Consider the following 14549-nt stretch of genomic DNA (forward strand, 5'->3'; position numbering starts at 1 on the left):
AGGGTCTGTCTGATTGTTTTTGTGTTGTCGTGATCAGCGACCCGTGCGAGAGAGAGAAAATGAATGGCACGGTGTGTGTCGTGGGCGCACAAGCATCAACAACTGGATCTCTCTCTCTCTCTCTCACTCTCTCTCTCTCTCTGTGAGAGAAAAAAAGCCAGGGACTGGGCTGGACGGGGGCTGGCTGACGCGGACAGTCGTGATAAACAACCACCAGCTGTAAGCTGTAGCCAACCCTGTCTGTCTCACTCGACCACCAAGCCCCAGAGCCCCAGAGAGCCCCAGAGAGAGCCCCAGCCAAGCGAGCGCGCGCCGTCACACACGCACAACACACACGAGAGAGGTTTTTTTGTTTTTTTTTTGCTGCAACGGCCAGGAGCCTTGATGTCTGTGTGTGTAACGAACGAGTATAGCGGAACGAGTAACGTACTGGGAAAGGGGTTACCAACGTAACGTGAAAATGGTGTTTGCCCTTGGCGTGTCATCATCATCGTGTCATGATGATGATGAGTTGTTGGTGTTAAGCTTGTTGGTGTAAAGGCTTGTTCGGTCATGTTACTGCAGCAGCTGGGAGAGTTGATGTTGGGAGGCCTCTCTCTCTCTCTCTTTCTCTTTCTCTCTCTCTCTCTTTACTTTCTCTCTCTCTCCCACGTGATGATGATGAGATGAAATCGGGACACGTAACGTTGCCCATTAGACTTGATCATGATGTTGTCATGCGCTTCGCACATGCGGTGGTTCAGGTGTAACCGTCATCACACTTTTGGATCATGGCAGCTCCCACACTGAAAATTGTCAGCATCGTCAGTTGTTGCGCAATGGGGGTGGAGGCGTTTGGAGCGGGTGGTACGCTCACACTCGCTTGTTCGGGGCATACAATCAAGGCTGCAATATGGTGCAGCGAGGCATTGGCGATGGGATCACCAAGATTCAAAAAAGTGGGCCAGAAACAAAACGGAATTGGGCTGAACGGATTCATGGCTAGAAGCTGCTCAATTCATTACAGATCAGTCTCGCCGTCGGCTCCCGGACCCTCCTCGTATTCCAGGGTCAGACGGCGCGTCGGGCTAGGCTGGTCGGGATCGGCATCAACCTCATCCCTATCATCCTGCTGCTCTGTCCCTGTGGCAGAACGCGTGGGCAGAACCTGTGGCGTCATCGTCGTCGGCTCTGCCCCTCGTGGTGGTGGTGGCATCTCGCCCAAAAACTGCGGAAGCTGCCCATCCGAAAACCAAACAGAGGCATGAGCCCGGATATCCCATGCACCATCAACAAGAACTGAATACACACACACACACACACACACACACACACCTCGTCGTCTGGCCCCGATTCCATTGAAAGCCTGTCGCAAGCACACGCAACCAGACATTAAATGGGTGAGCAATCAACGAAATCCCATGTCCCATGTCCCATGTTCACTCGACTCCCGACTCGATGTCCAGCCCTTCACACGCCTTGCTCTGGTCACAGCACGTACCCAGACTGGTGGCCCTGTGAACGGCTGCTGCGTGTCTGAAGCCTGCACGTGAATCAACATGAGCTGGACGCCATGGCCCGCATTGTCCAGAGCCACCTCCGATTTCACAAATCATGGCCTCTCGAACTTACCGTGCTGCGTCAGATACACGCCGTTGCATCAACAAGGGCGACGGCGGTTCAGATCGAGACAAGGACAGCTCCTGCCCGTTCCCACACCAGATCAGACCGCCCATGAATCGGCATAGGTGCAACAGAAAACAACACAAGATGAAGAAAATCAAGGCATATCGCCACAACATACGGCAGCATCAGGCATGGAGGACTTTGGTCGACGACGCAACAAGCCCGACAGAGCTCCTCGCGAGCGACGTGGCGTGGTGGCACTACTCCCATCCAATGAAGCTTGGAGGGCAGCTTGCTGTTGCCTGGCACAAGCAAAAAAAAAAAACGGGTAATGATAGCGTGAATAAATATAACTCTCCAATCACTCTCCTGCCTGCAAAACGGCACAATGATGTTCGGGTGCACGACGCACCGTTCAGCCTCATTGATGAGCTGCATTTGCTTGTGGGCCAAGAGGCGGTGATACTCCTCCTCCGCCTCGCGAACCATGACGAGCTCATCCTCCGTGGGTGTCGGAAGCTTACGCACCACGTCGACCAACAAGGCCGCCGCCGTGTGTCGAGCGTCATCGTCCCCGATGGCCCTGCGTATGAGAAACCCCGACACAGCCACGCTGAGTGTCCAGCACCCAACACCTGCCCGAGCCAAGCATCCTCATCTCATCCCTACGCCCACCACCAGCACCAAGCACCCTCGCAATTTCCAACTCACTCGGGCATGGCCGGAATGCAGTCCAGTAAGAGACGGTTGAGTCGAGCAAAGCAGCGGGGCGCGGCCTGCAAGAATAGGCTGCATGGCATCTGCTGAGCCGGACAGTTGCACAGAACCTGAATCACCGTGCCCATCATGCCCATATGCTTCTGCACAAAGTCATTCAGAGGAAGCATGTATGGCTCCTTCTGCCCAAAGAGGACGCCGTTGGCCAAGTTTTGCAGCACTTTAGAAATGAGCGTCAAAGACCGTGCCACGCCAGCCTCGGGAATGTCCTCTTGCAGTTCAAAGAGCTGGGGGTTCAAGATTGCTGGACAAATCAAGCGAAGAAAGAAAAAGCCGACGACTGCCGACTTGGGTGCTTCCTCATCTCCCGGGAATTTGGCGCGCACCGATGAGTGCAAGTGGTGAAACACATATTTCAGCTCGCGCGGCACCTGATCGAGTGCGCCCGTAATACTTTTCCATATCGCCTGAGCGTAGCTGACCAAAGCTTTTTCGTTGGCAGCCAAGTCCCGCATGGGATCCACGCTATCCACCCGCGTGGGATCCATTTCACATGATGTCTTTAGGTCGTACAGCGCTTGAATATGGCTTGATAAGATATCCACCAAGTACGTGCCCTGATGAATGCAAAGCTCCTTCATCAGATAGTCCAGGCCCTTGGACGCCAACGAGTTGCCGCGAAACAAGGTCTCCGGATGTGTTGCCGCCTAGAAAGGGTAGCCACACCTCATTGGATGATGTGAGCGCCGTTCTTAACCAAGAAAGCCCCAAGTCTCTCTGGACGCAACTACCCGCACTACTTTCAGAGTTTGCCCGGCCTCCTTCCTCTTCTCAAAAAAAAAAAAGAAAAAGGAATAATCAAAAGAATAATAACAAAAAGCGATTCAAAAAAAAGCGCCACGCACCTGCACCTCAGCTCGAAGCATGGTGATCATGACCGACAACAAGGCATTGTTGGCCTGCGCTGTTGACAAGACGGCCTATCATTCACGTGGTTCCAAACGCCAGGCGAAACCAGAAGTAGGTGGCACTGAGTCATCGCCGGACTTGATACAGCTGGCATGCTCGACGGCTTGACGCGCAGTTGCAATGCAAGGAAGGCACATGGCTGAACCATACCGTCGCAAGATCGACGCGTTGTGCGGATGGAACCGCTGCGTCCATCAGCTGGCAAATTGGAAGCAACAGCTGTGCACAACCAAAGTATGACGTGGTGATTTAGACTGGTTTCCCAACGTCTCTGCGGATATAGCTCATAGCTGACACGTAGCAGTACAAAGACAGACCTCATTCGAAGGCTTAAAGGCATCTCGAAGTTCCTTATACACTGGTGCTGACCGGATGTACTCATCTGAGCAAAGCAGAGCAGCCCAGACCATGAAATTAATGGGCAAGAAGCCATGCTGGGAATCGTTGCATGCAAAGAACCCTCGAACAACACGAGCTCGGTGCCGCAAGAACTCACCGGTATGCGTTACATTTAGTCGAATGCGGCCAACTAGGTCACCTACAGTGGGGAAACGTGGAGAAGATGATAGAAGCGGCGGTATGAGCGTGAGCGCATCTGAACGACGGCAGCTGGACGTGATGCTCAAACATGTTGCTTAGCCAGGCCCTGGATGGGACACAAAAAAAGAACGATGATGGTCGATCCATACCGTCCCCGGAGAGTAAGGAATGCCACTCGTCGTGCGCACCACCCATGGTGTTGGCAGAGATGAGAACTTCGGCACGTCTGCATCCACACGTGCCGGCAGTCACCATGATATCAACACCTCGCACTCGCTGAAGCTTGACATTACTGTAGCAACAAAAAAACAGATAAAAAAAAAGAAAAAAAGAGAAGAAGAACGACGAACCCGACGACATCGGCATCGCGTCGGTCTTTGATGCCAGAGCCAGCCGAGAACTCGGTGGCTGACACTCGACTCCTGCCGGCAATAGGACGTACGAGAGCGTCAGTCGCACAAACCAGCAGGGCAGACCTACTTCCCCTACCGCCACCAAACTCACCCCTTGCGCGGCGAGGGATCAGCGCGCGCAATCGACGCCACCTTGCGCTTCAGGGCCGCAGCTTGATGCCGCGCCGTCGCGCTCAAGGCACTCGAGGCTCTGTCAAGCAAACCCAAGTTGACCGGGTGAGCGTGAGCCTGATCTCATTGGGGACTTGCATTCGGCCGCTCACTATACAGAGGGGAGGCAGCTACGTACTTGACAATCTGGATGATGACGCGCTCAAATTGCAGAGGTACATCATCGAATTCAAAGCTCTGGCCCCAGTACGGCTCGGTGGTGGCGCTTTTCACCTACAGACGGCACCGCCGCCCGGCAGCGATGTTGACGGAAACTCCGGTGGGTCAGCGCGACGCGACGTGCCCCTCCTCAAACGTTGCTGGTGAAAGCACGCACGAGCCCACCTGTGTGCGCGCTTGACGCTCATCATCCAGCAAAACCTCAGCTACGTAGTCCCCACTTTTTATCAGCTCCTTGGCCTCGGTGACCTTGACACTGATGGAGCGCACGAGGTGTGGGCGCTGATCCACGTTGGTGGGCGGCTGGCAAATGTGCGTCAATTCGTTGAACCAGCGGTGGTATGTCTCCCGGTCTGGGCATGCTACGCAGATTGTGCGAGATCTACGGCGACAGCGAACAGAGCGAGGTGAAAAAGAAGACATAGGAGATTGAAAGGGAACGACAAAGAGGCAGGACGACACGATCAGACGGATTGCAGCCCCGCGCCCGTGCAAGGCTCCTCGGTGGCTTGTACTGACTGATTAATCACTTGAAAAACGTGCGGTCGGCCAAACAAGGATGCGTGCACGGGTCGCACAACTCGGTTGCCAAAGGGTAACGTCACCACCAATTTGGGGTGGTCCGCCTGCCATCAGAATGTCAAAATATACATGAAACAGCAAGTTGACTGCACACACCCTGGTCGGTTGTTCAAGCCCCACGGGGTCAGGAAACACGGCGGATCGATGAAGATGAAACAAGTGTTCCTGCGTACGTTGTCGGATTCATATTGGTAAAGCCGGCGTTTATGGCGCACAACGAGAAACAGATAGTCTTTGAAAGGCCTGCTCAGTCCGGGTTGGATTCCATTGCGGGCAGGCAGGTGTTACAGATATGAGACGTGACATAGCCAGGTGATCTGCTATCGAAGGAAGCCGATGGCAGGCACTTTACAGACTTGATGGTGTCCATGCTCTTGGCTTGCAAATGTGCTTTGAGGGTGGGCGCAACAACGCTTGTCACAGGCATGTCCATGTCATCATCGGCGGTGCTTGCCTGGCGCAAGGTTGAGACACCATGGGTGAGATCATGAAGATTGGGGGCCGACAATCCTGACAGACGACATCAGGGACAAGTAGGGGCCCAGGCTAAACTGACTTCGGCGATGCGTTCCTCAAGGTCGGCGCGCACTTGCAGTCGCTGAATGACGTGGGCCAGCTTCAGCTGGGCGTCGTCACTTTCCAGTGTTGTATCTCTGAACAGACCCCAAAACGGCAAAATAATGCGAAAAGAATGCGAAAAGAATGCGTTCAAGGCAAGCCCGGCACGTGAGAGAGCGTGTGGGTGCTGGTATAGCTTCTGGGCCGTCAAGAAGAGCTCCGACGCACCGTGCGATTTGCGCCGCCCGGATGAGGGCTTGGCGTAAGCGCCAACTGCGATCTTCTTCCTTCATCTCCAATTGCTGCACACAAGAACCCGCCACAAAGCACATACGCACGTGCACATGATTGGGTCGACGCGCCAGTGCAACGGCAGAGCACACGGTGAAGATTCAAAGGTCTGCAACGTACCTCCAGCACCTGCGGCATTTGCAAATTGTAATGATCTTGCTGCGCCTAGAACGGCAGCGCACACAATAAAAAGAGTGAGTACAAGTGTACAAGCAAGACACAAACATAACACCTGAGCAAAGCGCCTTGCAACTTACCTCCTTGCAGGCCTGCTCCTGGTCTTGAAGCTTGGCGCGGGCGTCTTCAGCCTTGGACTCTGCCGCCTGATGCTTGGCTTCGAGTTTGCTCACGGCCGACGCTTTGGCACCAGGGTTGGATTGGGCGCGATCACGATTGGACCGAGTCTCATCGGCCTCCTTGGTGGCAGTGTGATGGGCTGATTGCAGCCTCTTGAGCTCAGTGTAGCTATCCTTGAGCTGCTTTTGCAGGCGCTGTCCCTCCAAAACTTGCTGCGGTGGAGAAGAGCAAGAAGGGCGACGCAAGGCAAAAGCACATGAGTTCATTCGGTTTGCTAAACGCGGGCGAACCCAACAAAGGCCGCGCCGCTCGTACGTGTTTGCGAAATGTTTCGGTTTCGCGACAGCATTGAGCCAGTTCATCCACCACGTCGTTTAACAATCTTTGCGCCATGATTTCCTGTACGAATCAAACAAAGGAGAAGACCCCATATCACGACGCAACCACGTTGACGTTGGATCGATGTGCCACTGCGGGACACTGGAAAAGCAGGAACACTGGAAAAGCACTACATGTGCACACGAAAAATGACCAAGAGGCGACGGACGGAGCTCGTACGTGGCGGCGCGCCGTGGCAAAGGTTTCCTGAATCATCAAGTAGACGCCCGACATGATACCAGAGGAGCTGAGGAAGTTGATTAGACAAAGGACCGTGAGGTAGTTGCGGGAGGCATCCAACTTGCAGTCGCTGGACTGGCGAGGCGTTTGGGCAACGAGGCACAACGCACGATGCACTGTCATCCGTCACGGTGCCCAGGTCCAAGGCTTTATCGTCGGGAACAAGGTCTTTGAATTGAGCATGAATGCGTTCTAGAATGTCATTTGCGTGTGCGTGGCTGGGTGAGAGTGTGTTGCTGCCAACGAGGCGGGGATAGGCTGTCGTGGGAGCGAGGCAGAGGTGCGGACCGAGGCTGCGGCTGTACTCGAGTTCAGCCTGCTGGCGACGCTTGATCAGACTGAGAACATCGCGGGAAAATTTGAGACCATCTTCCGTGATGCGCGCAGCGCTATCAAAGGAAAACTACAGTCAATTGATGAGCCATGAGGACAAAGGTGTCGATCAGTCGTTAATCGTCAACGAGCGAGATGGGACCTCGACGCACCAAGAGGTGGGATTTGAAAGAGGCCTGACGGGCATCGATGGGCGTCAGATACTTGGGTGGTTGCATGGTCATGGCAGAGGTGAACACCCGCGCGATGCGGGCCTTGTCCAAAGCTTCAGCCAAGCTGAGCTGACCGCCCGAGCCGCGCCAAAGACCAGTTGGTTGTCCAATTGCCAGCACCACCTAACATGCAAATGCAGTTGCAGGTGGTATGACATTGTATTTCTCGGGCGCGCCGACTGTCTCGGCTTGAATCAAAGCCAACAGGGTTGCAAAAGTCGAGCGCAAGACCAGGCATCACTCTTACCTGCCCCACCAAAGCAGCTCACCCTCACGGCTCTAGGTTGGTCCGATTCGGGACAAGACACAACAGGGAGGAGTGCCCGGCTCTCACAAGCCAAGCGTCCTTGAAGTCGAGCAAGAGACCGTGGCACCCAGTCTCATCCCCTTGATTGCCCAGCACCCAGCCAGATCCAAAGAGCTTTGACTACAGTAGATGACCAGGCGCCAGTTCCCCCCAGCGCTCCGCTGCGCTGCACGACCGCCAGAGAGAGAGAGAGAGAGAGAGAGAGAGAGAGAGAGAGAGAGAGAGAGAGAGAGAGAGAGAGAGAGAGAGAGAGAGAGAGAGAGAGAGAGAGAGAGAGAGAGAGAGAGAGAGAGAGAGAGAGAGAGAGAGAGAGAGAGAGAGAGAGAGAGAGAGAGAGAGAAACAAACAAAAACCCCGACGACAGCAACGAAGAAGAAGAGGAAGTGCTTCAGGCTCGTAAGTGTGAGACTTGAACACAGCAATGCAGTTGGTATGCAGTGTATGTGTGTGTAAAGGCAGTTCGTCAGGCCAAACGCATTGTGAATAAAATGTCTGACATCGGATGTCAGATCGTTCGGACCGGATTACTGTTTGATGATATGAGTATCGTGTCCGGCGTAGAGGAGGGGGCGGGCGAAGACACGGTCATGTTATCATGAAGATTGATGCGGGATTCAATTGGCTTCGGAAGAGGCAGAGCAAAACCCCCAAAAAAAGAAAAAAAAAAAAGAAAAGAAAAGAGGAAAAAGCCGCAGCACAGCTGGGAAAAACTCCCGAGTTGCGACGGTGCCTGGGGCGAGCAGCAGCCAGAACAGGAAAAGACGACAAAAAAGGGACATGGCCACTGCTATTCACGCGCACACACAGGCGGCCCTTCATGGGAACAGACACTCTAAAGTGAACTGAAGGACAAGGGACCGAGGGAAAAAAAGCAAAAGGAAAGGAAAGGAAGAACATCACAAATGTAGGAACAACAAAGAAAAAGAAAAGAACGAACCAAAAGGAAACCTTCCCTGGCATGGTCCAGATTCAACTACGCGCAGAGTAGGAAGACGAGGACAGTCATAAAAGACGGGGGCCAGGTGGGCGTAGTGCAGGGTGCAGGGTGCGGCGTTCAGCCACTTATTGAGTGGACTTGGCATCCTTGGCCTTACGCATCACGGAGATGTTGCCCTTGCCCCAGTGGATGAGGAGGGTCTCGCGGATGAGGAAGAGCATGGTGGCAATCTGGGCGATGGAGAAGAAGCACCAGATGCTGGCCTGCTCCATAAGGTTATCGGAGATGAAGGCGGCCATGACGGGGCCAAAGAGGAAGAGGAAGAGACCCTGAACAACCATGCCCTTCTTCTCGTAGAGGGCGAAGAAGGGGGCAAACATCAAGAAGGAGTGGATGGAGGCAGACATGACGTAGTAGGAGGGATCGGCCATGGGGACCGACCAGCCGAGGTGAACCATGCTCTGGGTCTTGAAGGTGCAGAGCTTGTCACCACGCAGCCACTCGGTGGAGGGGCTGGTCTCGGGGTTGACGTCCATGGTGTTGAGTTGGGGCACGAAGGAGAGGGGGTAGCGCATGAAGAGGAGGAAGCCGCCGATGAGACACAGACGCTTCACGACAACGTAGCGGTCGCGGTACTTCTCGCTCTTGGTGAGGCTGGCGTTGATCACATGGCAGTAGTAGGGCTGGAGGCAGATGTGGAGGAAACCGAGGAGGGTCAGGACCTGGTTCACCAAGGTGTCGCAGGTGGGATCAGACAGACCCGAGGCGATGTAGATGTACTGGATGGCCTGAAGAAACTCCATGGTAAAGAAGAAGAAGACGCCCGACGCCAGCTCCGTGTTGTTGGTCTTGGAGTAGATCCACCAGGAAGCGAAGAGGCCGACGGCGGCAAAGCCGGCCGACATTTCACCGGTGAAGCACATGATGGCAGGCGCAGGTTGAACGAGAAAGGTTCTATCAAGACAAGTAGCTCGGCTAAGAGCTACGAGATGCGGCAATGATCCCTGCAAAAAAAAAAAAAAATGCCAGGCGATCTTTCGCATTCACGACCCAGAGCAATAGCAATAGCAAAGCGCGCACAACGAGATCGGCACGAAAGGCAAAGGGGGGGCCAAAGGGCAAAGCACGCCAGGAAAGGGAGCGCGAGAAACCTGTTCAACACCTGTCAACGTGGGCACCTCTTGCAACACGTTGAAGGGAAAGAGGTGGTGTGACTCTTTGGCTTGAAGGCTGTTGAAGGGGTTTTGGCTAAGGATGATGAAACCGATTCAGGTTTTTGCTGACAATCATGCAGTGGATAAGCGACACGTGGGGCACTCGCGTTGAATGTTGCATGGTATAAACACACTTTGTGTACAGATCGGACACGATTGTAACGGTATTGTGTGATCAACGCTACACTTTGCTCAATTCAAACAGACCCACGCCCACGCCAAAGCGCGATTCCTCGACGCTGGGCGACAACAACTGTTCTGGCCAACAGAATTCTGTCAGCATGGGGTCAATCTCTAACCTCGTCCACGGCCACGACCCCCGTCTGGACCAAATCAAAGTCCGAGGGTATAGTTGGTATAATTACATTTCCGAGGGGGTTGTATTCGTCCGTGCGAGAGTCACATGCGCGCGCGCTCTCTCTCTCTCTTTTTTTTTTTTTTAAATTTTTTCGAGTGCGGTGCGCTGCTGTCCCCGGCCCGTCCTGTGTCGCTCCGTGCCTTCCGTATTTCTCATTTCTCTGGGCTGCTTTAGGTAATCAATCAACCAGCAGACATGGCGTCCAACGAATTGATGGCCAATGAGGTCGAGCTTGAAGCCATTACCGACCTCTTCAACAAGTGAGGCGCAGCCGCAACCGCAGCCGCGTGCTCGCTGTCTGGAAGCGCGACGGCGGCAGGGCTCACCACCATTGGCGCATCGCTTAGGCTGACGCAGTCTTGCCAGGACAAGTGCGTGAACCAGGTTTTCAGTGAATCACCTGAGCTTACCAAGGGCGAGTCGGTTTGCATTGATCGTTGTGTCGCCAAGTTCCTCGAGGTGTGTCCCGCGCTTTTCGCATACCGGCTGCACCCAAGAAACGCCTCGGCCCGCGTCGCTAGCAGATGGATTTCTCATGTGCCTCCCTGCCTCTCCTCGCTCTTTCTCTTTCTCTCTCTTTCTCTCTCTTTCTCTCTTTCTCTCTCTTTCTCTCTTTCTCTCTTTCTCTCTGCTCGCCTCTCCTCTCTGTCAGGTCCATGAAATGGTCGGCAAGCATATGCAACAAATGCAGAGCACGGTTGAGGGAGCAGCTGGTGCACCTCCCTCGTAATTTTCATTTCGAGTGCTTCCAATGGTCCGGACACTCCGAGTTCCCCAATAGTCCGGACACCGCCATCGTTTCGCCTTTTCTGTTCATCTCGTTGCTTTCATTCTTTTTTTGGGGGGAAAGCGGGGGGATTCTCCCTGCAATTTTCGACCCTCGAGCTGGTAGCGCCGCCCTTTCTCTCCACGCTGTCCTTTTTTTTTTTTGTCTTCTTCATCATTTTCTTCTTTTTCTTCTTCTTCTTCTTCTTCTGCCCATTAAGCATGGGCCCCTACACAGAACCCATACCCATCTCGCTTTCAAGTGCCGCACTTGATCAGGACTTTGGCCATTGCAGGGGGTTGCTCTCCACTTCTGTGAGCTCGACACAGCGCCCCGCGGCGCCCGCTGATGTTTGTCCCTCAAATGTTGATGGGGTAGCACCGGGTGTGGGAAGGACTTGGGCGGTGGCTGTCGTCTGAGAGTGGTTTTTGGCTTGAAAAGCAGTTGGACATGGACCTTCGTTCTTCCCGACGAGCAACGCCAGCAGTCTGCATTTTTTTTCGCTCCTTGGATGCGGTTTTCTTAAGCTTTTCTATCGCGAGAGATACTCTTCTCTTCAATTCAAAAGTGCGCACTCGCATTCGGGGTGCATGAATTCCCTATGCAACACCATCAATTGAAGCCAAACTAGGTTTGCTCCTTGTGCACCGCCAACCCACCACATAACACAAGAATATTTTTGCAAACAGCTCTCGATCCCGTAATAGCTTCACATGTACTTCAGCATTCGTAGTCAATTTCAGAAGGCTTGAGCACAACCAAGGGGACAAAAAAATCAATGAGACCCATGGACAAAAACATAAACGCCGTAAACTCGGAAAAACTCGACGAAAATTCTTTTGAAATTCATTTGAGCGGCACACAGAGCAAACAAGAGAGGCTGTGTGCTTGAACATGCACACACGCACACACAAGTTCAGTAACCCGCACCGACAGCAAACACGCTCGCCCACGCTTAACAAGTTGAATCCACTCAAGAACAAACAGGCCCAGATCCAAGAATAAGGTATACACGGCAAGGCGAATGTACACGAGTGGAACAAGCAAAGCCGGCGAAAGGTGGTGACAATCTTGGTGGTGGCGGACGAGGCAGAGAGAAAACACGACGAACGTTCTATCCTAGCACACTGTTCAAACTGCGAGCCTTGGTTCTATCACACCCAATGCAGGACCAGAGGGGTGCGCCTGAAGTTACGCCAAAGACCTGGCCCATCACGTTTCATTGCGTTCCGCCTTGCAGCGGTTAGAAGCTTGGCGGTTAACTTAAAGATCGCTGTTGCGGATGAACCGATTGCCCTCGGAATGGCGGCCATAATAAACATATTTGCTCTTGCTCAGCGTCCCGCGGTGTGCGTGTGGATCGCGTTCTTGGTGGGGTAGTGGATTGAAGGACGAGCTGGCTTGATCAGCGCCCGCCGAATCTGCGCCGGCGTCGTGTCCTTCAGGCTCTTCAATCCGCACAATTTTCATGTAGCCCCCAATGCGACTCGCTTCCTTCACCTCCTGACGATGCAGTCAGACAAATAGCGAAAAAAACGACAGGTGACCTCGCGATGTTGCAGTGATCAAGGTGCTGTCGTGCAGCGCGGCAAACGGGTCGGCACCAGCAGAGTCAGCAAGAAAGCATATAGGACATACGTCAGCTGTGACGGGACGTGAGTCGAGAAACTTGAGATTGGGAAGATGGTGCAAGACAAAGTAGCTGTGCGATAAAACCACGGTGATTAAGATGAATGAGCAAAGACGTTCTGATGCCGATCGTCTCACGCTCAAGTGTCCATATTTTAGTTTGTCTGTCTCCAACGCACCGATAGCGTTGGTAATCATCTTCATCTTTCTGCACGAGTTCATTGGGGCAGAGCTGATTGCCGAGTAAACTGAGAAACCTACACGAGCATGATGATAAAAGGGTGCACAGCGATTGTCATGGAAAGCATGAATCCCTCGTCATTGGCAAGCATGGTCTGGCAACTCTATCAGAGGCCTTTGAAAAAAAAAAAGAAAAAAAAAATAATAAATCAGGCACGCTGTGTGCGTACCGAAGATTTGGCGCCTTGGTGCGCACTTGTTCAAGAAGGTGGTCAAGGTTGGCCAACTGATTTTTGTTGAGGGAAAGCGTTTCAAGAGCAGGCATTTCCAAAGGAAATTCAAACTGGTCGTCCAAACAGTTGCCGTCCAGGATCTATAGAGGGACAAGTTGAGGGTTAGCGCATGCGCATGACGCATTGCTAGCAACGCGATGGCCCGCCACGCACCAACTCCTGAAGTCCAGTAAAGGGGGCAATGCCCTCCAGCGAGTTGAGCATGTTGTGTGAGAGATCCAGTCGGCGCGTGAGCGTGCCATAGCGCTCTGATAGGCAGACATTGAGCAAATCCCGAGAGTGCAGCACGGTGGTGAGGGTCAAGCTGATCCAGTATCGACGACATTGATCGGTTGCATGGTAGACAAGTAGGTGGTATACAGAAAAGGCAGGGCAACGTACGGCCAAGTTCGACCGGAAGGGCTTCCAGGTCACGGTAGGCAGCGGAAATCTATAGATAATGAGGCTCAAATGATTCCCAACTGGGCATCTGCTTGGAACGCATAGAAGCAAACCGAACGTACCGTGCCGTGCTCGAGCGTCAGTCCTTCTGCGCAACAAATGCGATGGTGGAGGACAGTTGAGATAAATGAGCCAGATGGATGGTGCGGAACACACGGCCCGGCCACAGTGTCACATGACGCAGGTTACGCACGCAGTCTATCTTGGTCCTCGGGGGCTGCCCCAGCATCGGTCGGCTCCATGGCGGCAGTAGATGTGATATCTCATCAAGCCTGTTCCAACACCAGTCACGCGAGACAAGTCAATGTGAATGGCGTGCAATTGAACTTGACCATGCTCAGGCACTTTTCTTGCCCTTTCCCCGCACCACTTGGCGCACAGCGCCATTGGTAGGAAGCGCAGCTCCTGCTCCCCCGTCCATCCAAGCATGCGGCAGATCACTCAGACCCATAAAGCCAACAGGCACACGCTCGCGGCCACATCAAACCGAGTGAAAAGCAAAAGACGCACGTCGCAGCAACTCACGTCACAAGTTGCTTTGGGTCGCTGCCAAACAGGCGACAAGATAGAGTAGGCAACCAACCCACCACGACGCCACCAAAAAAAGTAAAAAATAAAAAAAATGTGCTTGTTGCCGCAAAGCAAGAGAGAGTGAGAGGGAGAGAGAGAGAGAGAGAGAGAGAGAGAGAGAGAGAGAGAGAGAGAAAGAGAGAGAGCGTTTGGAATCTCTGAAAAAAGCAGAAAATTCTCATTATGCTTGCACATGTTGCGGTGCACATGGGCTTGCGTGAATGTTACGATTTTTTTTTTTCCAAAGTGTGCATGCGCTTTTGATTGAAACGAGGGCGAGCGGGGTTGACAAGCAGCGGGCGAGTTGAATGGCTTCTATGAAAGGGAGTCGATTAAAAGTTGGTAGCAAAAGCAAGGTGCAATCTGCGCCTAAGAAAAATGTGAAAACC

General features: G+C 53.3%; 2 protein-coding genes across 2 annotated transcripts; both read right to left on the minus strand.

Moving 5' to 3' along the window:
• Positions 1 to 739: 739 nt before the first annotated feature.
• On the minus strand, positions 740 to 9632 carry MONBRDRAFT_32645 (uncharacterized protein; the record flags this gene model as incomplete). The annotated part of the gene is made up of 28 exons (XM_001746385.1): positions 740 to 885; positions 1033 to 1216; positions 1267 to 1345; positions 1612 to 1682; positions 1784 to 1907; positions 2018 to 2188; positions 2317 to 3029; positions 3228 to 3302; positions 3609 to 3673; positions 3788 to 3829; positions 4020 to 4123; positions 4182 to 4253; positions 4336 to 4434; positions 4534 to 4628; positions 4740 to 4956; positions 5094 to 5200; positions 5330 to 5399; positions 5513 to 5610; positions 5713 to 5809; positions 5943 to 6016; positions 6126 to 6170; positions 6263 to 6514; positions 6618 to 6701; positions 6861 to 6990; positions 7031 to 7323; positions 7406 to 7588; positions 7907 to 8180; positions 8848 to 9632. 28 exons carry the CDS (start codon positions 9630 to 9632, stop codon positions 740 to 742), a joined length of 4749 nt encoding a protein of 1582 aa, XP_001746437.1.
• A 2678-nt stretch (positions 9633 to 12310) lies between these two features.
• On the minus strand, positions 12311 to 14355 carry MONBRDRAFT_25931 (uncharacterized protein; the record flags this gene model as incomplete). The annotated part of the gene is made up of 9 exons (XM_001746386.1): positions 12311 to 12550; positions 12686 to 12749; positions 12856 to 12933; positions 13087 to 13229; positions 13303 to 13397; positions 13531 to 13579; positions 13653 to 13678; positions 13747 to 13862; positions 14174 to 14355. The coding sequence occupies 9 exons, from the start codon at positions 14353 to 14355 to the stop codon at positions 12311 to 12313; spliced, it is 993 nt and encodes a 330-aa protein (XP_001746438.1).
• Between the last annotated feature and the right edge of the window lie 194 nt (positions 14356 to 14549).

Source organism: Monosiga brevicollis, genomic scaffold (assembly GCF_000002865.3).
Source record: "Monosiga brevicollis MX1 MONBRscaffold_12 genomic scaffold, whole genome shotgun sequence".
NCBI lineage: Eukaryota > Choanoflagellata > Craspedida > Salpingoecidae > Monosiga > Monosiga brevicollis.